Raw genomic sequence first — 26,007 nt, 5'->3', positions numbered from 1 at the left:
CGACCTCCAAATGTCCCATGAGCCATTCTACAACTGAGTTACGACGACGGCTGTCCCATTCTCTTACCTTCGAGGGTATTTATGTTGGATGTAACCTAACCTTCAGGATGCTCACCAGCGCCACCTTTGACATGGTGGACATAGAGACGTCCTGTTATTCCGCGCGTGCCAAATACGAACAATAAGCGGGGAAGCTGAGCGAGAACCAACTTGTGATTTCTTTAGCATCAAGAGTGACGGAAGTGAGGCCATCGTTAACCTATCAAGCACACAAGGACAGGTAATTGGGGGATTCGTGACGACAAACACATGGCGAAAGCCAACAGTCACTGAAACCGAGAAAAGCATGGTGGAATGTTTCTACATTTTTCATTATTCGTCGAATTTATCAATAGGAAATGTAGTGGAACAACTTTTTACGTCACTAAAAAATTATAATCAGTGAGACTGAAGACTGAGCATGTATACGGAAACCTGAATATTCAGGACGTGTAAAATTTCGAACGCTTTCAAAATTATAGCATAAGCCTAGTAAGCAATAACGCCTCACCGTTCAAGTTCGGTTAGGCCTAGTGCCATAGCTTAAATAATTGCTGATCCCAAATTCAGAATGTTTAAGTGGCTTGCAAGACTGCACAGCCAGTAAAAGAAGTGAACGTCTCCCACTCGTGGGCACGAGCCAGGCAAGCGCATAATTGTCCCCTTGATTGCCTGTTGTGGGGTGGGACGTCCGTGTCGCATATATTAAATCAGTTGGCGTACTTTTCCGAACGTGAACCTCACTCGGTACCGCACATTTTCACCCAAGCTTGTTAAAATTCGTCAGTGCATAACAGTCTTCAGTCAATGCGCAACCAAAGAAACACTAAATGCAGTGTGCGGAACACTGTGCATTAGACTGAACTCAATTAGTTCAAATCCTGTGCGGCATACCAACATTTTTTCATGAAACCTAATTTTTCTCTCAGTGACCCTGTGACGACGAAATACACAACGCTATATCATAGAACCTGCAGTTGAACCTCCCTGATGTCTTTAAAGGAGGGTAAAAAAGTTCACCGATGTGTTTTTACCTGCGGATATAGCATATTTATTAAACATGTCTTAGCGTAAAAGAGAGTTTCTTAATGTTTTGGAAAGTTGCCTGTATCGCCTCGCAATAATTAATGGAATCTTATTAGAAGCCTCACAAACAAAAAAAAATGCACCTTCGGTCACATAATCCCCAGGACCAAGAATGACAACTATACGTTTCGATGTAGACCCTTTGTCAAAAGTAACCAGGCTGCATGGTTTGCTTCTAGCTCGTACAATGGAGCCCTTACAGCTTCCCTGAAGCTAAAATGGTCGTTAAAGGTAAGGACTGGGGGTCTTCTTACCTTTCAACACCTTTCCATCTTTAGGAAATCCACAAGGGCTCCATTGTACGAGCTAGAAGCAAACCATGCAGCCTGGTTACTTTTGACAAAGACTGTACCTTCGTTGTGTCCCTGTCACCATCTTTATACAGACGCAAAAGTATATGTAAAGCCGTCAACTGCTTTTAAGGATATCGCACTGCCAGGTGTCCCTATGAATGTTTTTCTTTTTTTGTTGTTTAACCATTTCTACTGTAATCGAATGCGTAATCTTTAGAACAACAGTCAGCTCTTTTGGATTAAAATAACGCTGCATAGATTTGTATGAACCCTCGATTTTTCCTAGCTGGATTATATATCCTTCGCAAACCACTCGATCTGTAGAATACAAGGTGTGGCCACGCAGGCCGGCGAAATTTCGAGTCGTTGTACTTTATCACAGGTGAAGTACCATGTTTCGCGGCACCATTCGTAGGGTGGATTAAAACATATGGCCATGTACTCACTTGCATGGCCCGTTTCCCTTCGACGAAATAGTCGTCGAAGAGCTTGAACTCGAAGAGGACCGGGAAGCCAACATCGAGCGACAGACGAGCCACCGTGTACACGGGGTCGACCTTACGGGAAGCGGCCAAATTCAGCAGATCCAGCTTGAGGCGGACCATCAAAGCCTTCAGCTGTTCACGCTGAAAAACATTGAACACGGTTCATCTGCAGTTGCGAACTCAGCGTTGCGGCGTTGAAAATTGAAACTACGAAATAATTGAACCACAACCTACAGATGAGAAATTGAAAATATCTCTAATATACTGAGGATCTCTCAAAATCAGTTTATCAAAGCTTTTCTGCCCGGTCATTGATGATGCATTTAAAGTGTTTATATACGACATGATACTCACAGACATGATGCTTACGGTATAACAAAGCAAAAACCAAATCCTTTCCAAGGTATGCGCTAGCACGACTGCACCCGGGGGTTCAATGTTAAATAGGCGATTTACAAGTGGTTTCATTCAATAGTACGGCAGTAATGAAACAAGGGTCTTTAAAGGACTGGGCAGGTGCAGAATTTCACGTCCTCAGCACTTTCTCAACGGGCTTTTTGGAGTTACAGCATCGTCGCTATAAGCGCAGCAACCAAAATTGCAATGACGTCACTACTCCGAGACAACACTTTCCTACCATCTAGGAATCAGTAAGCTCTCTAGACTGGCATCTGCCATGGGCGCATTGGTGTGGAACTATACGACGCGGTCATACTAGAACAATGCATTTCTTGAGCTTTGTTCAAGAAAAAAAAAACGGAGTGTTTCGTTCTTTCCCACGAAAAACATCGGTACGAAGATATTTAATAGTTCGGGATGGAAGGAAGCTGTCGCCCTCTCCCTCGCATCTGCCATTATTACGGGACCAGGTAAGTGGGCATGCTCAGAGGAAGTAACAGGACCGCTATCACTGCCACTTTTTCAACCGGGCAGTGTATCAAAGCATGTTTGCGTACACTGGTAGAATTTCCGGCAAAAGTTTACGCGACACGCGTACTCCGGAACAAGTTCATCATCGCAGTGTCTCCAGACCCAGAGCTTGGTATCGACACAAGCGGGTGTAGCACGTTCTCCTCTTCCTATTTGCATTATTTACAGGGATCGGCTGTCGTGAGCGTTTCGAAATAATTTTTGCTGCAGACTGCACGTGAGTACAAGACATGTTAAGTGCACATGTCATTAACCACGGGCGACAACAAAGAGATGTGAAGGCTCTTCTGAGGATCAACTTCTCTTTGCCAAAAAAGAAAGTCGCAGTCATTCTTTCAACATCGAAGGGCCCCGTGCAAATGGCGTTACTTTTAAGGCGAAAGCCTTTAATGCCTCATGCTGTCGTTAGCAACCCGTGTCGGCAGCCGTGTCGGCAGTTGTGTCCGCGTTTTGACGGGTGTCCACCGAGATATGTGAGACAGTTACTGCGTAATTTCCTTTCCTCAAATACAATTTTCAGTTTCTTCATTACGTCCTCTCTTCTTTCATTGCCACTTCCTCCCTTCCTGTACGGTGCGGTTAAGGTGTCCGTCGAGATGGCTGAGAATTACAGCGCCATTTCCTTTCCAAAAGCGTTGCGTTCAAAGGGCAAGGCATCGCGCCGAACGGATGGTGGCGTTTCGTGGACTCCCTGGCAGCGCTACAACACACTGCCACGTTCCACTCCTAAAGGCGAAGCTTAAGCGCCATTAATTAGCAGTCATTTATGCTGAGTGATTAATAAGTGATTAGTCACTAATTAGTAATTTCTCATTACTTCGTCATCAATTATGCGAGACGTAATTCAGTGGTGACGTAAGTTATGCGGAAAACGCTTTCGCCTCTACGCACTTTAGACAGTCAAAGTGCACCCTGAAGTTTTTTTTTGTTAGCGCCCGAAAAAGTGACAAAATGCGCGTTGCTATCGGTAACTCCTGTGTTCTAACCACAATCACCTCATTGCGATACGATTCGGCGAATGCCAAGCAGGCCTGGTAGAGAGCGGCGGCTTTCTGGAAGGCGTTCTGGTTCCAGTTGGGCACCCTTTGCACACTGAGGGCGGAAATCGTGGCATTGCGTATCGTCTCCTCGATCTGCGAAGTGGCATAGCATGTTGTTAATGACCAAACTCGGCTGCGGCGTTTGTAAATCAAAGTTCAAGCAGTGACCACCTGCAATCCAATACTGAACTGCGCCATTATATGCTTATTGGAAACGCAACGAGGACAACGCAGCGAGCTATGGAAATAAAAATGATAGGTCTAACGTTAAGAAATCGGAAGTGGCCGGAGTGGGTGCGGGAACAAACGCGGGTGGTGGTGAAAAACGTTTATCGCCTCTTAAATTTTTTTCAGAAAGGTGATTGGGGTAGGACCCTATTGGTCCCCTCACAATACGAGGTGGAGCCCCTATTTCAGGGCGCCATTGGCAAGCAACGCCGCCCGCGTCCGTTGAACCAAAGCCTTTTGGGTCTTTAGGTCTTGACAGCCGAGCAGGGCCACCTCCCAGTCCTCTCTGGTGGGGTTGGGGTTGGGGGGGGGGAGGGGGAAGGGGAATAGATGGGTTTGACTGACACGCCCAAACCATGTGAAAGGTGTGAGCTACCTCCCCACAGTGACATCGTAGTCGAAATCAAAAGGAAGAAATGGGCAGTGACAGGGCATGTAATGCGAAGCCAAGATAACCGCTGGTCCTTAAGGGTAACGGAGTGGATTCCAAGAGAAGGCAAGCGTAGCAGGGAGCGGCAGAAAGTTAGGTGGGCGGATGAGATTACGAAGTTTGCGGGGATACGCTGGCCGCAACTGGCAAAGGACAGGGTTAATTGGCGAGACATGGGAGAGGCCTTTGCCCTGCAGTGCGCGTAGTCAGGCTGACGATGATGATTCTGATTATGGTAAGCCGAGGGTAATTAAACAATAAAGTTCTTGGAATAGACTTTTGGTTTTAGTATGTAAACGGAAGAAACATTTGTAAAAGCAAATGCAATTAGAGCTGGCCGCCTGGCGTGTGACAGCCCTAATTCTGGGTAGTTTTGTGGCCCATATATAGTCTTTGTCTGCATTAGCGCTACATGCCGCGGCACTTTGAAAGAAAAGATTTTTATTAATTTTGTTTACTGCCAACTTGGAAGCCTAGTGTCCTAGTAAAAAAAGCCAATCGCCTCTTGTGGCCGCTCCCTAAACGCTTGAAGACGGAGTCACGGTCTCTTAGCTGCGCAGTCAACTGCTAAGATTAGTATTTCAAGTTCATCAGGATGTCGCAAGTATCAAGGCACTGAACAGACTAGACGTCCAGATTCGGGGATATATCCCCCATATCGAAGGTCCCACAGGCCGTTTTGATTAAAATTTGTCCGACCGTGAGCAAATTTTTAGAGGGGTGGTAGGCTTAGAGATCGCACTTGCACAAAATTCACGGAAAAAAGCGCTAAGTATAAGAGACGCAGAGATGAGTAAATGAACATGTCCGCGCAGAATTGATTATTGCAGGATTTTTCTTCGGGGGGAATGATAACAATGTGGGCAGAAAAGAAACTGGGGGAACCGCGTCTCCAAAATATTGGCTTGCCGCTGCATTTCTAATCCATACTCACCAAACCATGCAATGTTATGGTTCGCAGCATCATGCGACTTTGATAATATATTTTTGGAGGAGCTTCTTTACGGAACATTTATTAAAAAAGTCTGAGAGAATGATTTTTTTTCTGACGCTCCTTGTAGGACGGGAAAGATATCTTCGAAGGAGCATCTTTACGGAACAGTTATTAAAAAATGTGATGGAAAGCGTTTTTTTTTCTTGACGGTCCTTGTAGGACGGGCGCTTAATAACTTTTGCCAAATTAAAGCACCGCTTTTTGAAGCCAGCTACAATATCTCCTACATAAGAAATGGAGGTTTGCTACGATTTCGGCGCTATACTGCTTATTGCCAAACGGCCAACTGTATGTTAAAAGTTTCTGTCTAAAGCGCAGCGCCCATGTTAGCGCAGAGTGGATGTCACATTGCCTGTCGCGGCAACTCCTAAAATCAGCCACTAACTTACCTAGCGCATTTTACAGAAATTAAGTGCTTGCACCTCGCATTCAAAGTAAGACACCTAACTGGTCCTGGCTTTGTCCATTTAAGTTCACTAAACGACGAAAGTGCGCAAAGCAGCAAAGTAGTGGAAAAATATACGCTTCACATTGACTGGAGAATCATAAAAACAATCAGCAACATGTACAATCACTTGTTTTCTTGGAATTAAAAGTTAAATGAAATATTAGAAACTGCAGGAAAAGCATAAATTACCTGAGCATAGGGGCCGTCCGGGTGAAGCCAGTAGTTCCCGCACACGTAGTCATAGAAATCATGACACGGATTAGCAGTGAAGTTCATGGTCTGCCTCAGATAATCGCTCTGGTCGCGGCAGTGGTCTGTGTTGCATGGCGTAGGTTTCAATTTCTTATCTTGATTTTGTGCAGCCTTTAACAGCCTGGCTTTTCGTGTTATGCGCTTCCCGGAGCGGCTTCTTGTCTCTCGGCGTGTAGGGTATGAAGCATTGCTTGAAAAAGCCACCACCGCTGGAATGCCGATCTATGTAGGTGCTCTGGGTGGAACAGGGACCTCGATGGCGCTGACACCACGCAGATTGTCAGAGTTTGCGAAGCCCCCATTATCTCGAAGTCTGTGGCCTGGCTGCCTTGGAATGATCTGGAAGGAATAACATTCTATTGAGAGTCGAGCGGTTTGTAATGAACAAAATCACTTTGACAATTTGCGGCGTGACTGCGTTCGTAAAAGATGCCCTACTGAACCTTATTCGTGTAAACTCTTCTCCGCGCGTGTTTGAAACACCGTCGCCATTCTTTGCGCTTGAGGCGTGAAGACTTCTGAAAAAAAGTTGCTTTTGTTATCGCCGTACTAACGCAATGAAATGAGAAAACTCACCGGTGGAGTGCCGTTGGCAGCGGCCGACTTGTGGCAAATGATAACGCCAGCAATTACTGTGCTGATTTCTTAACCAGCACACTGAAGGCAAATGCTCGAACGGGATCGCTCATTGCAAGAGTTAATGAGGCGGGGCTTTTTCTCTCGACTTCGGGCTGTTGCATCTAGGTCAAGGGCGCGACCAAGTCACAATACTACCTGGCTTGTCGGAAGAACAGGGATTTCTTTATAAATAAGTCAGCGGCCAAATGCACTCGCTCTTTTATGCTTGAATTCCTCGACCGAGGTGTTTTTTGCGAGTTATTCGGCTGATGAACTGCGAGATGAGATACGGCGCAATGCAAAAGAGAGCGGCGTTCTACAGCGACGAGTTTCTGACGCGATGCGCGCCTTAGGTTCCGTAAGCTTAAGTTTGGGACGCAATGCCACTGTACGCGCAAACCCGTTATCACTGAGTGTTAGACATTTTCGTTAGGTTGCGCCAGGGAGCACACCGCCGGATTTTGCCACTGACTGCAGCATTATCATACCCAACAAGTATGCACAAAAGCATTTGTGAACGGGAAAAACTTTATAAACGCGGTATTTTCATATATTGTAAGATTTCGCTGCAAAAATCAATGTATCCGCAGATCTCCTGTAGGCAGGTTTGCATTTTTGTTTGCTATTTTTTACATTATTGCTATCGTCAAAAGCGTTCCCTATTGGTTTTCTATTACAGACCTTACTGCTCGATGCGAGGGATGGAAAAACTTTCAAAGATTTTTCAATGCACCAGAAGAATGGACTATTAGCTTCATTACTTCCATTACAGTGCGTGATAGCTTTCCAATGTTGAAAACTTTTGTTCAAGAATGATGGACATGATATTCCTGCGCATGTGGATCGGAGTTGTTGCCCCAATACGGATGACTTTTGACTGACTCATATTGGCACAGGAATGCTTTATTATGCACGATTTCAGGATTTCGACCGCTTCTGGTGACACTCTATGCTTGCCATTACTTCCTTTAGCAGCGTGAAGCCGGTAGAGAACAAGACGAGGACGACACACGTCTTCGTTTTGTCCTGGTGTTAATTCGCGGCTATTACATGACGCTACGAAATAAATGTCAAGCCAATTAGCCCTACAGTTTGTCTTATTTAAATTTATATTTACCGTGTTCCCATATACTAAACAAAACAGCTCAATTCTTTCATCGGCAACTAAACTGGAAACGTTACAGGCCATGCCCAAACTTGATACACCAGCAGTCGCTTTTTGCGGTAATCTTCTCAATTCATCGGCTTGGTTGTTCTGTACATCTCCGCTCAGAAAAATAGGTCCATGCAGCCTGTTTCGCAGCATCAAATGTTAAGCACTCTATCGCGAACCAACAAAATATAGACATGACACATGTGGCTGACTGGGCAAAGAAACCTGTCATTCTTCCGAACTCAGCTGATATTTTGCAGGCGAAGCAATCGCTATCCACAACGCATGGTCCATGTTGCCAAATGCTCTTGAAGTTGTACTTAGAAGGGAAGAAGTAAAAAACAGCGCGGCGACGACGAACAAGACCGAAGAAAGAAGGAGAACAAGCGCTGATGGAGCTCAGAGTACCAGAAATGAGCTGCAGAAGAACAAAAAACAGAGCGAGTTGGTGCATATTGAAGAAGTAAATCTTCAATATGCGCCAACTCGCTCAGATTTCGGTTCTGCGACACCGGTACAAAATAAAGAACTGCAGTTGGCAATGAACAGTTGCAGTTGGTCAGCATTGGGCTTCCAGTTCTTTCCATCGGTTTTCTGGTTAGCCTCCTTACAGACTTAGCACGTTTTGCAAAGGGCATATTCTGAAATACAAGGGGATAGCGCTTACTTGAAGATGTCTAAAAAGCTTCTTAGAAAGCATTGCACAGAAGCATGTCCAACATTATTTGAGAAAAATTTTGAAAGTTAGGAAACTGTAAGATACCGGTATAAAAATATTGAAGACAATGGGCGATTCTCACGATATGCAGCAAAATCTTCCTTTTATAGTGTTTCCATCGATCGCATCGAGCAGTTAATACTGCCCTAGAAAACCAACGAGGAACGCTTTTAACGTTTGCTAAAACGTTAATACCGAAAAAATCGAAGACTGCCGACGGGAGATATGCGCATATATTGATTGTTATAGCGAAATTTATTTATTTATTTATTTATTTACAAATACTGCTAATCCCAATTGGAATTGTGGCAGGAGGGCTTAGTAAGGTTAACAGAACGCGGTCAAGCATAATTGGAACATTCAACTGGTCAGCATGTTAAGAAAAACAACAAACGGTAAAACGAAAATACAACCGAGCTGTGACGAAAACAATCAAATAACGCATAAAATAAGGCTAATGTCGGTAATATTATACAAAGAATAACAAAATGTTGAAACATTGCTAGTTTTTATAATACGCAGACAATAAGTAAACAGTAAATATTATAATCGTACACTGCAAAGGCATTAACACAGTATAGGTGTTTAGTTTAAGTAACACTGCATAGTTTGACAAAAAAAACTTACACATAAAAAAACAAATAACCATGGGTATAATAATAACGAAATCGAAATCTTACAATATATGAAAAAAGTGTACTCATAAACTCATTGCAGTTCAAAAATGCTTTTGTCCAGAATTGTTGGATATATACAGTGCGGAAAGACGCGGTCTAACTTAATGCACACAAAGCAACGGTTTTAGATGCCTCTTGGAAGCGGAACTAGACCTGCTACTGCAGTCATGTGTGACAGTACACATTTAAACACTAGCCACTAAAAAAAAAGGTTTTGTCATAACCAGCTGCAAAACGCATGGTACTTATCGATGAGCTTTTTATTGTAGGCCTTGATGGAGAGCTGCCTTTTTAACAGGATATTACTTTGCCTTGCTTTAACGTTCCATATTCGTTGTCTATTCTGGTATGTAGCCGGACACACAATAATTTTTACGAATTCTGCTGGTTGAATCCACAGAGCACAAGCAGCCGATTTGGAGGCGGTCTGACAAAAACGCGATAATTTCTTGTCGCAAAGAGGCCAGGGTGAGCAAGGCATTCTAAATAAGCATTTCAGTTCATTCCATGCCGCCTCGTTGTCGCTTTGGTGGGGCGTAACAAAACTATTGCACTTTACAGAAGGTGTGGACGCTCTTACCTTTGATAGGGACAACGTAGTCAGTCCCAGTAAAGCACATATCACTAAGATGGTAACGGGAACTCCAAGCTTGTATATATTCCTTCCGGACACACTGAAGAAAGCATTCTTGCGATCTCTTGGCACCTGCTTCTCCGCCTGTGAGAAATTCAGATATTGTGGCGTCAGTTTCCCATTGCTATTGTGTCGCCCACACCGCCCCAGTTGGGTCGAATTCAAGAAACGTATTGTTTAGGGCTATACAGGTACACCTTGCTGATAAGCGCTGAAAACGAAGAAGTGCCTGGCAAAAGATATATTTTTTTTTTGCACGGAATGTTCTTTCCCCAAAAGAAAATGGGCCATTCGTGGCGATTACGTTTCTTGTGTAAGGCGCTGGCAAACAAGAAGTCCACATCTTCACTACTTATTTGAACCAGTGTGGAAGTGGGTCAATAAGAGTGAATATGCAGGCGAACATTCTCGTGTGTGATAGAATGAGCTAACCTCTCAGGCTGACAGCGGTAACTGAACATCTTGCCAACCTTTCTTGAGAGAATTCGAAAAAGCGCACTGTCCCTGCCTTTCTCATCGACAATGGCATGGACAATGGAGGACAAAACTCTCAAGCTTGATCTCAAAACATCTCTCTTCTGCACAAGATCACGGGGAATTTCATAACAATATAGATCCTCACCCGATTATATACCTTATGTAGCTACTCCTTCTTTCCCTTGATATCCATGGTCGGCTCATAATCTTCGTGAGCCTATTCTTCTCATTACATGTCCTACTAAATATGACATCCAATTTGTTTAATTTCGCATGTACGATCCCCTATACGAATTTCATTTGCATTGTGCTTAGTCCTATTAGACGTTTTTTTGTAGCCTCAAGGGTTTGGCCACATTAGGAACTAGGGCCAGGATCCATTGGTAGGTAGGCACTTTTTTCAGTAATTTCTTCACAGTAATTGTCGAAACATTTATTTAAGTCGGCTGTGAGCAGTTCATGACTTGGCACTTGCGTTTTACCAAAACACCAAATGAACCATCAGCCACGGTGCTACTCCTTCTTAAATTATCTGTAAAGCCAATCTTCTTTTGAAAGAAATTCTACAAAATTTACAATGTAATCTCAATTTGGGCGTTTGGCAGCCATAAATAGGACGCGTACGTTCTTCGGTAAACGTTATGAAGTCGGAAATAACGAGCTACTCATAGTGAAACAATTCCTTACCCATTATGAGTCCTATATATATACGTCATATAATAAGACACGCTGATTTGTTCACTTCTTTCTTATCTCCATTTTCTAATGAAAGTCGCAAAACACTTCATTTAGCAATTTAAAATAGTTTTTATTTCCTAGCGTAGAAGCGCTACGCATGCTAAAACTACATCTCAGGTCACCGATTCTTGCTCTGAGATGGTGGCGAGGTCTTATATTATGGAAACTGAAGTTTTCGTGCTGTAAAGTATGGTGATCAAGGTTGAACGCGTTATGATAAAGTAAGCAAGCTTTCTTAAACTTTCCTTCAGTTAAGTTTTGGATTGCCTGCCGCCTCCAGGGAGGGCTACCGCACGTCGCCAGTCTTCTTGCTCTGGCCGGCATTGCACCTTTCTTTCGTGAGACGCACTTCCTTTGCATTGCCGCTAGATACGGGATGATATCTTGAGCTGTTACTAATAAAGCATGAGTGCGTCGACCTGAAATGCTATCAAAAATATATGTCGTTGCACTCAACAAGAGGCGAAAGAAGCTGCTAACATAAAAATATAGTGATCAAGTTATACACGCCTCGTATGCAACACTTATTCGCCAACATTATGTCCGCCAGCCAGGGCATATTCAATTCATGTCAGATGCTTCTCCAGCCGGTCTAGAAAAGCCTTGTCTTGCAGGAGCTCAGTCAACCTATTCTCAGCAAGCTTCCCACTGTGATCATCCCGATTTTCTTCAGCACTCGGCTGTTTTCGTTGTCTTGAAACCTACTCTGCAACTTTTAAACACAATCGATTATGTATTATCCGTATTAAATGACAGCTGAAGAACAATTCATTGAATTTGTTTGCGCTAGGGAAAGAGTCAGTAAAATTAGTTCGCTAACCCATATTGCTCTCCTTTTGATTTTCAATGTCCCCCTTAGATTATTCCTTTTTTTGTCACTCCAGCGTCCTCTATTCAAGGTAGCGTTCGAAACTCGTTATTATGAAAAGATTTATAATGTAATAATGGATATGACAAGGAATGACGATTCCACGGCCTATAACGACCTACAACACGGCCTATAATGAAGCTACGGCTATAGCAAAGTAGTTGCTGGGATCTTTCAACTACGTTATTGTCGTGTCCGGTCGCTGTGTTGAATGCAGCGAAAGATGCACACGGTACTTTAAGACTTCGTTTATTTAAGCCGATGAGGGTGCGACCAGCGTCGACCGAGGCAGGAGCCGAACTGGCCGCCCGAAGAAAGGAGGGAGCGGAGAAGCGTCCACGGGAGGGAGTGGCTTCCCAAAACAGGAGGAGGATGCGGGGGCGCACCATGGGGGGGCATCTGGCGACAGCGTGCGACGAGGGGCAAGTGGTCGTTAGGAGGAGGATGCGAGTGGTCGTTAGGAGGAGGATGCGAGTGGTCGTTACACACACAAAAGCAATAAGGGGACACAACACTTCCTTCCCCCTTAGAAAGTTGCCTGGTATCGTGCAGGGGGTCGGCGCTCACGCGTGGAGGCGCGCTGGCTTTGTGCGCTCGGGGGAGAAACACTTGTAGGCTGGCTGTTGTTCGCTGTGTCTCCTAGGTCTGTCCTGGGCGAAGTCTCTTCTTCCGGGAAGAGGTGCCAGGCTATGTGGGAAGATGGTGCACGTGTTCTCTCCGCTGGCGGACAGCTCTCCGACGGCGTCGTAAATCTACGCAGCTGGTTGAGATGTCGGCGTGCTACTGTGCCATGTATGTTGACGAGCCAAGAGCGCAGGCCTATGCGTCTGACAATTGTAGCTTCCTCCCAGCGTGGCTTTTTCAGAAACTGTCGGGCGAGGACGCGCTGCCCCTCATTAAGCGTGCCGCAGCGCGGAATTGCTTTTTCTTCCCGGAACGTCTCTGCCTTTGGCTCGGGGAGGATGGCTGTGAGCTGGGTTCGCATTTCACGCTCGAACATCATTTTCGAGGGGGTCTCGCCTGTTGTGCTCTGAACCGTCGTGTGCTGCTTGAAGAGAAAGCGCGCAAGGCGGCGCTGCAGCGAGCCTGTCTGATCTCTTTCAAGGGCGCGTTTTAGCTCGGCTACGTAGCGCTCGGCTTGTCCGTTTGTCGCTGGGTGGTAGGGGGCCGATGTAACTGATGAGATCCCGTTGTCGCGATAAAACTTGAGGATCTCCGCAGACACAAACGGTGTTCCGTTGTCCGACACTACCTTGCGCGGCAGGCCGAACGTTGCAAATAGTGATCGGAGGTTGTCAATGACTGCTGCCGAAGTCGTCTGTCCCATTTGCCTTATCTCAAGCCACTTTGTGTAGGCATCTACGACCACAAGGAAAGTGCAGCCCTCAATTGGTCCTGCAAAATCAATGTGCAGTGTGTGCCATGGTGTGTCTGGCTTTCCCCATTCTGGGACAGGAGCTTTCGGCGGGGCGCTCCGGCTGCTCTGGCAAGGCTTGCATTCTCGCACCACTGTTTCGATGTCGTTGTCAATGCCAGGCCACCACATGTAGCTTCTGGCACACTTTTTCATTGCAACGATGCCCCGATGTCCGGCGTGGATGAGAGACATAGCTTGTGCGCGTAGTTCTCTCGGCATCACAACTCGGGACCCAAATATGATGCAGCCGCGATGGGTGCTCAACTCTGTAGCTCGCCTGCGGTAAGCGTCGAAGTTGTCCCCTTTGAGTTTATGCACGTTGCCTTGTTGAACAGCTGTGTAAACTAGCCGGAGAGCTGCGCACTTCTGCGTAGATGCTGCAACTGTGCCTGCTGTAAGCGGAGGTTCTGGCAGTGCTTCGAACATCAGAACGTCTCCTGGTGGAAATGGTTCGTCAACAGTTGCGTCTAGTGGCAGACGGCTTAGCGCATCGGCGTTTTGATGTTTACTCCCATTGCGGTAGACCAGAGCGTAGTCGTACGCTGAGAGTTTGATGCACCAACGTGTCATTCGCGGAGACAAAGTTGGTGGCATAGGCCTTTGTGGTCCCAGAATGCCCAATAGCGGTCGGTGATCGGTTATAAAGGTCACCTTCCGGCCGGCAATGTACTGGTGAAAATGTGTCGCCGCGTAGACGATGGCTAGCCCTTCTTTGTGAAGTTGCGCGTAGTTGCGTTCTGCTTGCGACAACGTACGTGAGGCGAAGGCGATGGGAGCTTCCCTTCCTTGCTCGTCAGTTTGCGATAGAACCGCGCCGACTCCGTACGGTGATGCGTCGCAAGCCAAAAGCAGAGGCTTCCTTTCGTCGTAGTGGCGGAGGACTGTACATCTTCGAATCCGGTCTTTCAGGGCATCGAATGACTGCTGATGGCGTGGCGACCATGTCCATGTCACATCTTTCCGAAGGAGTTGGTATAAGTCGTTGGCCACGGTAGCTCTTTGTTCCAAGAACCGGTCGTAGAACGTCAAGAGTCCGAGAAAAGCCTGTAGCTCCTGCTTGTTTGTTGGAGCTCGTGCTTCTGTGATCGCTCGCACTTTGTCCTCGGTAGGGTGAATGCCTTCCACATCAATTCGGTGTCCCAGAAATTGCACCTCTGGCACCGCAAAACAGCACTTCGATTTGCTTATGCACAAATTAGCGTTTGCTAGCCTTTCGAGAACGAGCTCTAGGCGCACTGCATGCTCTTCAGTGGAAGTGCCACTGATGATGACATCGTCAAGGTAGACACAAACTCCTGGGATGCCCTGAAGCACTGTCTCCATGAATTTTTGAAATATGGCCGGGGCTGCAGCTACGCCAAAAGGCAGTCGCTTGACTTTGTACAAGCCTTTCAGTGTGTTAATTGCCAATAATTCAGCAGTTGACTCGCTCACCTTCAGCTGCTGATACGCCTGGGTGAGGTCCAATGTGCTGAAGACTCTTGCGCCACGTAGTACACTGAATACTTCTTCAGGTGTCGGTAGCGGGTAAGAGGACGCTTTAGTCGCAAGATTGACGGTGCTCCGGTAGTCTCCGCAGAGGCGTATGGTTCCGTTCTTTTTGCGAACTACGACAAGTGGTGTGGCCCATTCTGAATGCTGCGTCGGCTCGATGACACCTTGCTGCTCCAGTTTGTCCAACTCTTTTTCAACTGAATCTCGGAGAGCAAACGGCACCGGCCTGGCCTTCAGAAATTTGGGTTGCGCGTTGTCCAACAACTCCAGTGTGACCGGGGGCCCTTCGTTTCCTGGAATCTCTTCCGAGAATACTCTTTCGTATTTCTCTTGCAGTTGCTCAACCATGTTCTGGCTCGGCGTCTGGTGTATGCCGCATATCATCACGCCTAGTGGAGAAAACCAGTTTCTCCCTAGAAGGCTTGATCCTGTGCCCTTCACAACAAGCAGAGGTAGCGTATGGGTCTGGCCGTTGTAGTTAACCTGCACGTTGGCAGAGCCCAATAGTGGCAGATTCTGTCCTGACCACGTTCGCAGGTGCGTGTCGTCTTGTTGCAGGGCGGGTGCGTCAGATGGCCATGAAGTTCGGAACGTGTCCTCACTGATCAGAGTACAGGCTGCGCCGGAGTCCACCTCGAACTTAATCAGCTGGTGATGTACGCTTACTTCTGTAAAAATCTTCGGTCGCGTGCCGAGATTCATGGTGTTCAGGTCGTACAACACAGATGGTGTTGCTGATGTTGTTCCATGGAGATCAGATAGCGGCGTATTCTCTGAGGCGTTGACGCTGTGATTAGGCTGGGAAGGTGACTTTATCTTGGCAAGTCTCCGTTTCGTAATGCATGCTCTTTCGATATGCCCTCGCTTGTGGCAAAAATTACACGTGGCTGACTGGAATCGACATCCCTGGGGGTTGTGTTGGTCGTCACACCGCCAGCAGCGTTGTGCCTTTTTGACCGATTTTACAACAACAGAAGGCTTGCGCACCTGGTTGCTTGTCTGGTGTACCGGCTCGGTGTTCCGGCGAATCCCTCTCTGCTGGTGACCGGCGCTCTCCGCTCGAACGGATGTCGTAAGCTTTGCTGAATGTGAGGTCCTTCTCAGCGAACAGGCGCTGCTGCAGTGACTCGTCACTCAGTCCGCACACAAATCTGTCGCGTAACATCACGTCCAAGGGAAGCATGGTGGTGTTAGCAGAAGAAGCTGCGTCTCCCTCCTGCCCGGTAGCTGTTGTCGACAGCGTTCCAAAATTGCAGTCGGCAGCGAGCTTCTTGAGCGCGGCTACGTAGGCGCTCACAGTTTCTCCTCCCAGTTGATCTCGTCGTTGGAAGCGAGCCCGGCTGTAGACCTCGGATGGCCTTGGGTCGTAGTGCTTTTGCAGCGCTTTTACGATGTTGTCGTAAGACACTGCCGCTGGTGTGCTTGGCTGAATAAGGGCGCAGACAGTATCGTAGGTCTGCTCCCCGCACAGCGTCAGCAGGTTGGCCCTCTTCAAGGCTGGGTCTGTGATGTTGTTAGCTTCAAAGTAGAACTGAAGGCGTCCAACCCACGATGACCACGATGAGCCGTTGAACTCTGGTATCTGATTGGGAAACCCTCGCGTAGCCATGGCTTGTCAATAGCGTTGCGTAGCGCGGGTCGAATCCACTTTCTCATCGCCACTGTCGTGTCCGGTCGCTGTGTTGAATGCAGCGAAAGACGCACACGGTACTTTAAGACTTCGTTTATTTAAGCCGATGAGGGTGCGACCAGCGTCGACCGAGGCAGGAGCCGAACTGGCCGCCCGAAGAAAGGAGGGAGCGGAGAAGCGTCCACGGGAGGGAGTGGCTTCCCAAAACAGGAGGAGGATGCGGGGGCGCACCATGGGGGGGCATCTGGCGACAGCGTGCGACGAGGGGCAAGTGGTCGTTAGGAGGAGGATGCGAGTGGTCGTTAGGAGGAGGATGCGAGTGGTCGTTACACACACAAAAGCAATAAGGGGACACAACAGTTATTATGTATATGCTTCTGCTTTGAGAGGTACGGACAATACTTGAAGCTTTTAGTAAAACACAATGCCACTAGACACGTGATGTCTTCCCATCGTTTCGATTTCACTGATAGTAGGCCCTACTGCATTCGAAAAGCTACCGATTTCTAGCAACACAGTTATAAGGTCAGCACCAGAGATTTTTTTTTTACCTTGCCATCCGATATCCAAAGAGCTGCCGTTGATTCCGCCATGGCTCCGCTCTCTCTCTGTTCCAGCAGACACCTAGAATGGTCGACAAAGGGAGCATGAAGTGCAATGAAGGGCTTTCTTTGCTCGTGTCCACATAAGAAGCGCATTCTCAAAGCGTCCATCCTCCACAATACCGAGGCAGTGGGCCTGTCTCAAAAGAAATCCTGGCCGCAGCTCAACGCCTTACAGCGCCTCCTGCAGAACCAATTCACTGTGGATCCCGCTGTCGTGGTGTCTGGAATACTGTACACCTTGTAGCAACGTCGGTCCTGGGAGCAGCTACCGGAACTATGAACGGTTGTTGTTGTTGTTGTTGTCCTCTAGATAATGGCGCATACCCACTGCGGGGGATTGGCCAAGACACAGGCGGCAACTGCTAGGTGCCCGGCCCTCGTGGTCCGTGCCTTGGTTGTTATTTGCCCCTACAGATGTCGGTTAGGGTGCGATGATGATGTCCTCATCACGTGTTTTGACTTCTTTTTTGTCGTTATTATTACATAAAAAGCACAAAATAGATTATTATATTAATGAGAAACAGTTTGGTCAAAGTATGAAGTGGAGAAACGACCAGAATCGACCCTGTATAAAAAAAGCGGTGATACATTTGCCACACTTTTTCGTCGAAGCAAGATCAGCCATCGCCTTAACATGGTACTTAAAGATGTTATTTATAGATGCTAAAAACTACTAAATTGCAAGATTCTAGGACTTCGCTAGTTTTCTTCCACTGAGGGAATTCCACCATAGCCTCGAGATTGTGTGGTGTTTGCAAAAAAACATCAATAATATACGCAGGATTGAAGGACATATTACTATAACACAGAGATCTTGAACGAAAAAATCTCCACCCTCCGATAAGCACACAAAAACAGGGGCCAGCACCAAGAAATGAAACGACGACAAAAATGCCTTGTTCGCCAAGCGCCGAAGAAGCTTAAGACTCATTAGCCAGCAACTGCAGTATCGCAGAGTCAGCAAAGCAGGCAATGGCCACAGCGGAGTGCTCATGACCTGAGCAAGCAAGGAGTATAGGAACAGTTAATAGACATCGATTTTAAAAAGACAGAGCAGGAAAAAAAGCACCAATCTCCAGGGTCTTTAGCAGATCAAATCTGCCATACGAAGAAAGGACATAACGCGATCAACTAAGTCCTCAGTGCGAGACAAGCTTCCATTTCTAACCTTGTGTGATATAGACTGTGTGTGCATTGACAGTTCGTATCTGGAAACAGTGTTCTTCCGTTTTTAATAAAGTATAAGGGTACTTTTTCTTCCCTACTGTTGTACCAGCAATCATCTAGACAATATGGGTCATGTGAATGGTAAAGCGTCACCTTTTCTCCGGTAGTCTTTTTTGAAAAGCGCACTCCTGTACACACGGACAGCTTACGTTCGACACGTTTACCCTTATTTTACATGTTGACCAACAATGAATTGAAACAAATTATGCATTATTGGTGTCACAAAACACCCGCGTCGAAACGGCAGGCATGCCATGGCGCGCATTTGCTAACTGCGTAGTTTCGGCACCGACCGGTGGGGCCGACGTGCCCTGTCTAAGCTGCTACAATACAGCGTATAGTTTGGCAGAGGTAATTTTTGTTCACGTTGCCGCTGTCAGAAACGACAAAAAGCGTTGCGTCCCAGTATAAGAGTCAATGCGAAACTACTTCGTCACACATGTTGGCAGGCCGAAGCCAAATGAGCAGTTCCTGACGCCGGTCCAGGCGGCCGGAGCGCTCAGCGGAACTGCTTGAAATGTAGCGCAGTTTGGGAAAAACAATAGAGAGTTCGAGTATAGCGTTCTTAAAATGCGTTAGCATGCCGCAAGCAACTTATCCCCACAGACAGTTTTCATACAGCGTTCTGAAAACGTTAAACGCTAGCTGCTTGACATGGCGGCGAAAGGTCATTCTAATGGTCGCCACTGCCGCTAACTTGTCAAAATATAATATTTATGAGTCTTTTAAATCAGTTATACAACAGCGCTTATTTTCACCATCAAAAATAGTCCAGAAATTGAAATAAAGTGAAACAAGAAACGCAAAACAGTGGCGCCGTCTAGTCAAGGCAATGTTGACTACAAACCGTTCGAGCAAGAATATTTTTCATCACATGACGTCTAATGTTAAAAAAAACTTGTAAATTTAATATAAACTCTTGTGTTACATCATTTAAGATCATAAAACATCGCGACAAAGCTCCAAATCTATTTTTCTTTCGTTTCAAGCGTTTGTGTTACGTTTCGGGCAGTTGCAGACGGTAGCAGTGCAGCTTGAAGTCCCATTAGGCTCGAGTGCTCCAGAATCGAGAGCGTATATCAATAACTAGGCTGAATGGCAGCTTAAACTTTATCGTCGAAGCAAGGTAAGTCATAGCGAAAAGCAACTACACCAGTAGTTGCCGGTTAACATGCCGGCCGATTCAGCAGATTCAGCAGGCTTTGCGGCGCCACTTGCGCCGTCACGCCTGCAGTCTGGCTCGCGCGGGCGTCCCAACCACCGTCGACATACCGACCTGCCGGAGCAATGGGGCCGTCGCGCCATACCAGCAGCTGATTTCGTTCAGTCAAGCCAGGATTGAGAGCAGTACAATAGTGGCGCACGAATGCGCAAGTCGCGTGATTTTTTTTTATTTAGCGGACTTTCTTTCGAGCTTCGAAAAAAGGTACACGTGAGGCTTTCTTTATCGCAAATAAAGAGATTGGGGGTTTCTGAAGGTGCTCTTCAAGTTTGCTATTCACATCTGCCGTCGACATCACCCCCCCCCCCCCCGCCCCCCTCCCGGACAGGGAGGACGCGTGGGCGCATTGGCTATTACGAGAGCAAAGCTAAAAATAATTGGTCATTTTTACGCTTGCTTGCTAGCGTATATACATGCAGTTACTAAAAGAAATGGCGCGCCAAAATAATACTTAATAGTGGCCGGGGAATCAACCTGAAATTTTCATCGCTAGATGGGGTTGTAAAGTACCCAACTGGTGCAATGTGGCCACCAGCGGCAACCCTGGTCTGGTCCTCCTTCGTCTGCCCCTTGTCTGCCCCGTCGCCAGCGCGCATGGGGTACCCACGCGCGCGCCGTCTTTGGTAGCGCCACTAAACGGATGGCATAAAAACAACCGATTACACAGTTCCTGGGGCTAGATTTAGCTTAATGTCTGCTCTTTATAAACTTTTCGGCCCCGAGAAGCGCGCCCTACGTCATCATGGCAGTGACGCTCGCCGCGCTTGCATTGGCTGTTGTAGCTTGTCGATGCGACACGGCGCGCTCGGTCCGTCGTTGCCATGTGCCCGGTTGAACGCAGGCGGCGAGCTGCGATCGGTCGTTGCGGTGCCGTTCGCAACGGTGCGTCGCAGTGAATCGCATTCACTTTTCGCACACGTGTCCCCTCGTCGGAAGAACCTCGGTCGGACTATTTTAACGGCGCTCGACAACTTTCCTATATCCCATGTTGCATGCGCTAAATGCTTTCATTAAACTTAGTGCTACTTGTGTCTGTTATGCGATAGCGGTTAAGCTGTCTTCGAGGCAAAAACCTGGCGTCCTCTGTCACGAAATCCAGTGATTGGTCGACAGAGTTTTGACATCATCAAGGTCATGTGACATCAAAGAACCAATCACAGGATAGAGTGAAATTTCAAAATCCATCACTCCGAAGGAGATGGGATGCTGCGGCAGTGTCGACATCACTCTACGAGAGGACAAGCTGGGCGAGGGCGTCAGTGTGTCAGGGGGGGATGTGGATGTGATAAACAGACAAAAAAAATTCCATTTCGAACCGACGGCGGCACTTACAGTACTGCTTCAGTAGCCCCTGCATTAGACCAGTACGCCATCGCCGCATCTATACATCCCGCGTGTTCAACTGGCAGTCTCATGTGCCGATCTGCACTGCACATGCTTGCCAATCTCTGTGCTTCGGATGTCGCCGTCTTCATCAACTTCTATTCGTGCGTATTGGACCCGACCCAGAACACAGCGCTATCGCATAGCCCGCTTATGTTGCGTTAAGCGGCCCCATAATTTTTTTTTTATCGCCTTCACTCTCCGCTTCGCAGTGTTGAATGAGATTATATTAGCTTTCAGAAGAGTATTTACTTGTCCACAACGTCATGTAGATTTGGCGTGGGATCCACATACGAAAAGGGACGTTAGAAGTCTAAGGAGTGGTGCTGGGGTTAAAACAAAGAGCACTGAGGATTTATATGCCGTGCCTACTGAAGACAGGTGTACGTATTGCACACCTTTCAATCTCGTCGAAAAATACATCACTTGATAATGTTCTTCGCCATCTTCAATTACCATACAAAATAAGAAAAAAGAATTTCAGTCTTGTATGCGGTATAGCAGAACACGAATGGCCATGGGTACGACCATGACAAAGAAATTGCAGTTCCTCAGTGCAGAAACAATGCAACATGTCGTTCTTTCCAAGTCCGATAGCCTATTAGAACTGGTTACTCAGGATGTGACCACCCTATCATCGACCAAAGCATTTTTATCTGCAGTCGGGTCACGCCAGTAAGTTTTATGTGCTTAGTTTCATTCTCGGAAAGGATGATTTTGATTCTTCCTGCCCTGCATGTAAAAGCGGCGTTTTTTTATTTTTGTTTGTAGGCTGGTTTCTTGCGCAGAAATTTGACTGTATGCCCGTTTCCTTTCTTTTCTTGTTGTTATCTGTCATAGACGATTCATTTGTACACCTTGCATACCCGTTCCTACCTTGGCTACTAAAAGGGGGTGGGCAGAATTGAATATAAAAAATAAGAAAATAATAAACTGCGCAGCTTTGTTCCTCGCGCCTGCCACATGATGGCGCCGCAATAAAAACTTGAGAGAGTGGGGGCGTGGTTTTCACACAAACAGTACGGGGTGCAGCAGAGAACCAGATAACTTTTTAAGACTTGCGACGGCGTCGAGCTGCTACACTGGCTGCTTAGTGACGCAGTTGTAGCACGCTGCACAGTGTCCACTTTACACTGAATGACCTAGAAGGACGTGAACGCCGAAGACCCAGCTCTAGGGAGACCCAGTGTGAGTCTTTAAAGCATTGTGCGCCTCCTGTCTTTTGTGCCCGGGTAGCGTTGTAGCTATATTTTCAGCGCAAATATGTATTTCAGGTCATATGAAATAATTGCTTTGGTTCAGCTTAGTGTTGCTTAATTCCACTCTCGCGACGTGTTCATACGCTCCACAGACAGCCAACTCAAGCCCCTTTACCTTGCTGTGCAGCGCCCACTCTGCCTTGAATGACGACTTAGGACAGGGACGCCGACGACGCAACAACAGGGAGACCCTACTTGAGTACGTGTGTTTTCTTGCACTTCGCTCGGTTGGGGTTTTTTGTGCGTATGTGGCGGAAAGCAGCACGCCTTCCTACCTGCCCCATACTAGCAGCACGCGTTTGTATACAGCCAGAGAGCCTCCATAAAACATCGCATTCTCTGCACAGAATATTCCCGAGGAGTCCGATGAGGTAATAGATGTGGAAGGTTCCTGAAACATGCATTATCTCACCTAAAATTGGTGCTTCAGCAGTCAGTCAGCGAACTGCTTGAGGTGATGGAAATTCGGCGTATATGTTTAGCTGCGGCTGGTCGAATTCCAGAGCGCGAAGTGAACAGATGAAAGAGGATGCACCGTTGTTAGTGCATCGTTTATTTTACCGTGAAATTTTGTAACGTTTATTAGTTCATAACCTAGGTGCGGGGATTCATAACTTCGTGACGCGCAGCACCACCATATTTATCTTTAAATTGTTTATTGGGGTTTAACGTCCCAAGGCGACTCTGGCTATGGTGATGCCGTAGTGAAGGGCTCCGGAAATTTCCACCACTTGGGGTTCTTTAGCATGCACTGACATCGCACAATACACCGGCCTCCAGAATTCCCTCTCCATCGAAATTAGACCACTACGGCCGGAATCGAACCCATGTCTTTCGGGTCAGCACCCGAGCGCCATGACTACTGAGCCACCGTGGCGGCTTTTATCTCGAATTATCGCAGTTACGCGCTGCTGCTTCAGCATCTTGCGAGATAGTAGCCCTAGCATTTGGACCTTACGTTGAAAGCTCATTTGAAAGCTTTAAATTTAGCGCGGCTGAGAGCAGCGGTCGGTTGTGTTCTTCAACGATCGTAAAATGTGCTAGATACTATCGCTTCCGCCAGAATGTTAAGTACAGAAATGAAGTTTATGAGCGTCAAAACGGGAGCGTGTGGCAGATAGCCTCGAGCCCTACTTGTGGCAATACGCGACGGCTACTTTTAGCAACGTGGTGGAAAGGATTATGCCGCCTTGCCTGCTCACGGCAAGCCGAAGGATACACCCCCATTTCCGGTTTGTTTACGAAAGCGGCCGCCGCGTGTCGCCACGAGTAGAGTTCGAGGCTATCGGCACGCGCTTCTGTTGCGAACACATTTGTTTAAAGCGGACCTCCGGGCTCTCCAAATAGTCACTTTAGCTCCAAACTGCTCGTGCGACGTCTTGCAGCAGTGATTCGGTTCGAATTCGCTTGGTGAAATGCGTCACGAGAGCGGATGCTACAGCATTCTCGGCGGACCGAGATACAGGCTTGCGTCATTTGCGGGTCCCGAGGCAGGCAATGTTTCCAAGATTCTTCACAGAGGAAAACGCATGACGACATCGGATTCCGCTGAGACGACTCCACATACGATGTTGAGCCCGAAATTGACGAGATGAGTCTCAAATGACGCGAACGATAAAAAGTACGACGACTTGCCCGAGCCATATCTCGATACGCGAAGGAGCACTGACCTTACTCGGAGGCCAGCGTGCATTTCTAAGGCAACCATCGACAATCCGTAGCTGGCCTTTAGCACCACAGTAAGTGAAAAACAAAGCATGCCGAGCATATTTCATTGCAAGTAAAAACTTATCGGCAGAATTGATTCAGTGCTAAAACAACTGAAACGTTAAGAGGTTTTCCATGGCAGTAAACTTACCTACCTGGTAGACAAGAGAAGCGACACTGCCATCAGCGGACTGTCTGCAGCCGTCATGATTAAAGTCATTATATATTCACGGCGGACTCCGAATCCACAAAGCTTGAAGGCCCCTTATTACGCATTAGATGGCAACTGCATCACTTTTTGAGAATTACGCGGTATTCAAGGATTAAACTCCGTATAGACTGTAGGTAAAACGTGCCAAGTGTTTTTTGCGCTTGTATTAAATTAGCGACGTGATCGGCGATTGATTTTTGGGCTTCTCCTCACTGCGCCAGCGATGTGCGGGCAAAGTCCGTGCGACGTCACGGAAGGGAAAAAAATTCAGGGGGCACTTTGCTGACCTAATGTGCGGTGAGGCGGAAGCTTTCAGCGCAGTGTTGCTGCTTGTGTCACTGACGTGTGGTTAAGATGTTAAGCTACGCCTCTAACAACGGAACGCGACAGTGCCTTGCAACGCTTCCAGGGAGTCCATAGAACGCCATACCCCGTTCGGCTCTGAGCCTTGCTCGTCGGTAAATTGGTTTTTGAGGAAAGGAAATGTATCTTTCTCGCATATCTTAGTGGACACCTGAACCTCGCCGTAAGGGAAGGGAGGAAGATGGGAATGAACGAAGACACCGTATTCACTAGACGCGCCTTTGTTCGTCCTATACCATGGAGCTGGCATGGCGGAATGGTTAGCGTGCTCGTCTCGCACTCCAGAGACCCTGGTTCGGTTCCCGAACTCGACCAAATTCCTTTTCGGTTTTATTTATTTATCTGGTCTAACTAGAAAGCTTAATTAGGCTAATTGGTTAATTAAGCAACTAAACTCAGTTCCACTTAGTTGGAGCATCACTATACGATCCCTTCAATTGGTTGCATGGTGACTAGCCAAAATACAATTGGCCCCGTTTGAAATTAGCGCACTGTGACGTCGCGACCATTTCGTCCAATTGAAAAGCGTGACATTTCTGTCGACAACTCCTCCTTACAACGATGAGGCATTAAAGGCTTCCGCCGTAATATTTCAAATTACCGCTGCCGTCAACCAAATCCTGCAGCAATACTCTTAATGCTGCCATTTGCCTTCAGTGCCGTTGGCTTTCTCATTCAAAGAAAACGCTGACGCGTTGGAAATGTACTGTAAGCGACGAATGAAACGCGAACAAGAAAACTCAGTTGGCAACACAAAAACAACAACGTATTAGCTCCTGGATTGGAAATACAAGTGCGGTTGAATAACACTTCTAAAGAAGAGTCTTCGTGTATTAGAAATTCAAATAGCAGGAGCTAGTATTCAGCTTCCCAGGCTAAGAGCAGCATAGTTTGCAGTCCGTGCTTTAGTTGTCTTCTTCAGTTTCATTTCTTGCTGATAGCACAGGTACCATCGATGACGTCATCATGCGCCCTCCCACTTGGCGCTGTGTGCTACGGAGAAGCTTGAATTCCATCGGCATTTTAATTGGCGATTACGTCAGCATTTCAACTGCTAGCCCAGAAGGATTTCGGATGCATTAGCAAGTTTCCCACGTTCGACCTATGAAAGTTCTGAGATTTCTAAAACTGACGACGTTGCCTTTTAAGGACCAAGTTTTGCTTTAGTGGTGGTGAACGGACGTAGTTACTTGCCCTGCGACCTTTGTTCTCTTGCGGCTGTGTTCCCAGGACCTTATCGAGGGCATAGGCTTCCTGACTGAACGTAAAAAATCAGTGAGCTTAGGCACAAGCACATCTCCCTTTCGACGGCCTTTCCTTTTAGACGACGCTATATTCTCACCGAGTAGTTTTGACGAACGCCCAAGGAGGCTAAAGGAAG

General features: G+C 47.0%; 1 protein-coding gene across 1 annotated transcript in view; it reads right to left on the bottom strand.

Moving 5' to 3' along the window:
- The window catches only part of LOC149337295 (uncharacterized), a 32,242-nt gene extending 25,905 nt beyond the window's left edge, over positions 1-6,337 (bottom strand). Inside the window, exons 1-3 of the mRNA XM_089554381.1 lie at positions 6,163-6,337; positions 3,829-3,966; positions 1,865-2,044 (exon numbers count right to left, since the gene is read on the bottom strand). Coding sequence (XP_089410507.1) covers positions 1,865-2,044; positions 3,829-3,966; positions 6,163-6,249 — 405 coding nt within the window. The 5' untranslated portion in view covers positions 6,250-6,337. The remainder of the gene's footprint in view (positions 1-1,864; positions 2,045-3,828; positions 3,967-6,162) is intronic.
- Between the last annotated feature and the right edge of the window lie 19,670 nt (positions 6,338-26,007).

Source organism: Amblyomma mixtum, chromosome 7 (assembly GCF_055824585.1).
Source record: "Amblyomma mixtum isolate Tamu chromosome 7, ASM5582458v1, whole genome shotgun sequence".
Taxonomy (NCBI): Eukaryota; Metazoa; Arthropoda; class Arachnida; order Ixodida; family Ixodidae; genus Amblyomma; species Amblyomma mixtum.
The sequence above is the reverse complement of the archived record's forward strand: the minus strand, read 5'-3'. Positions and strand labels throughout refer to the sequence as shown.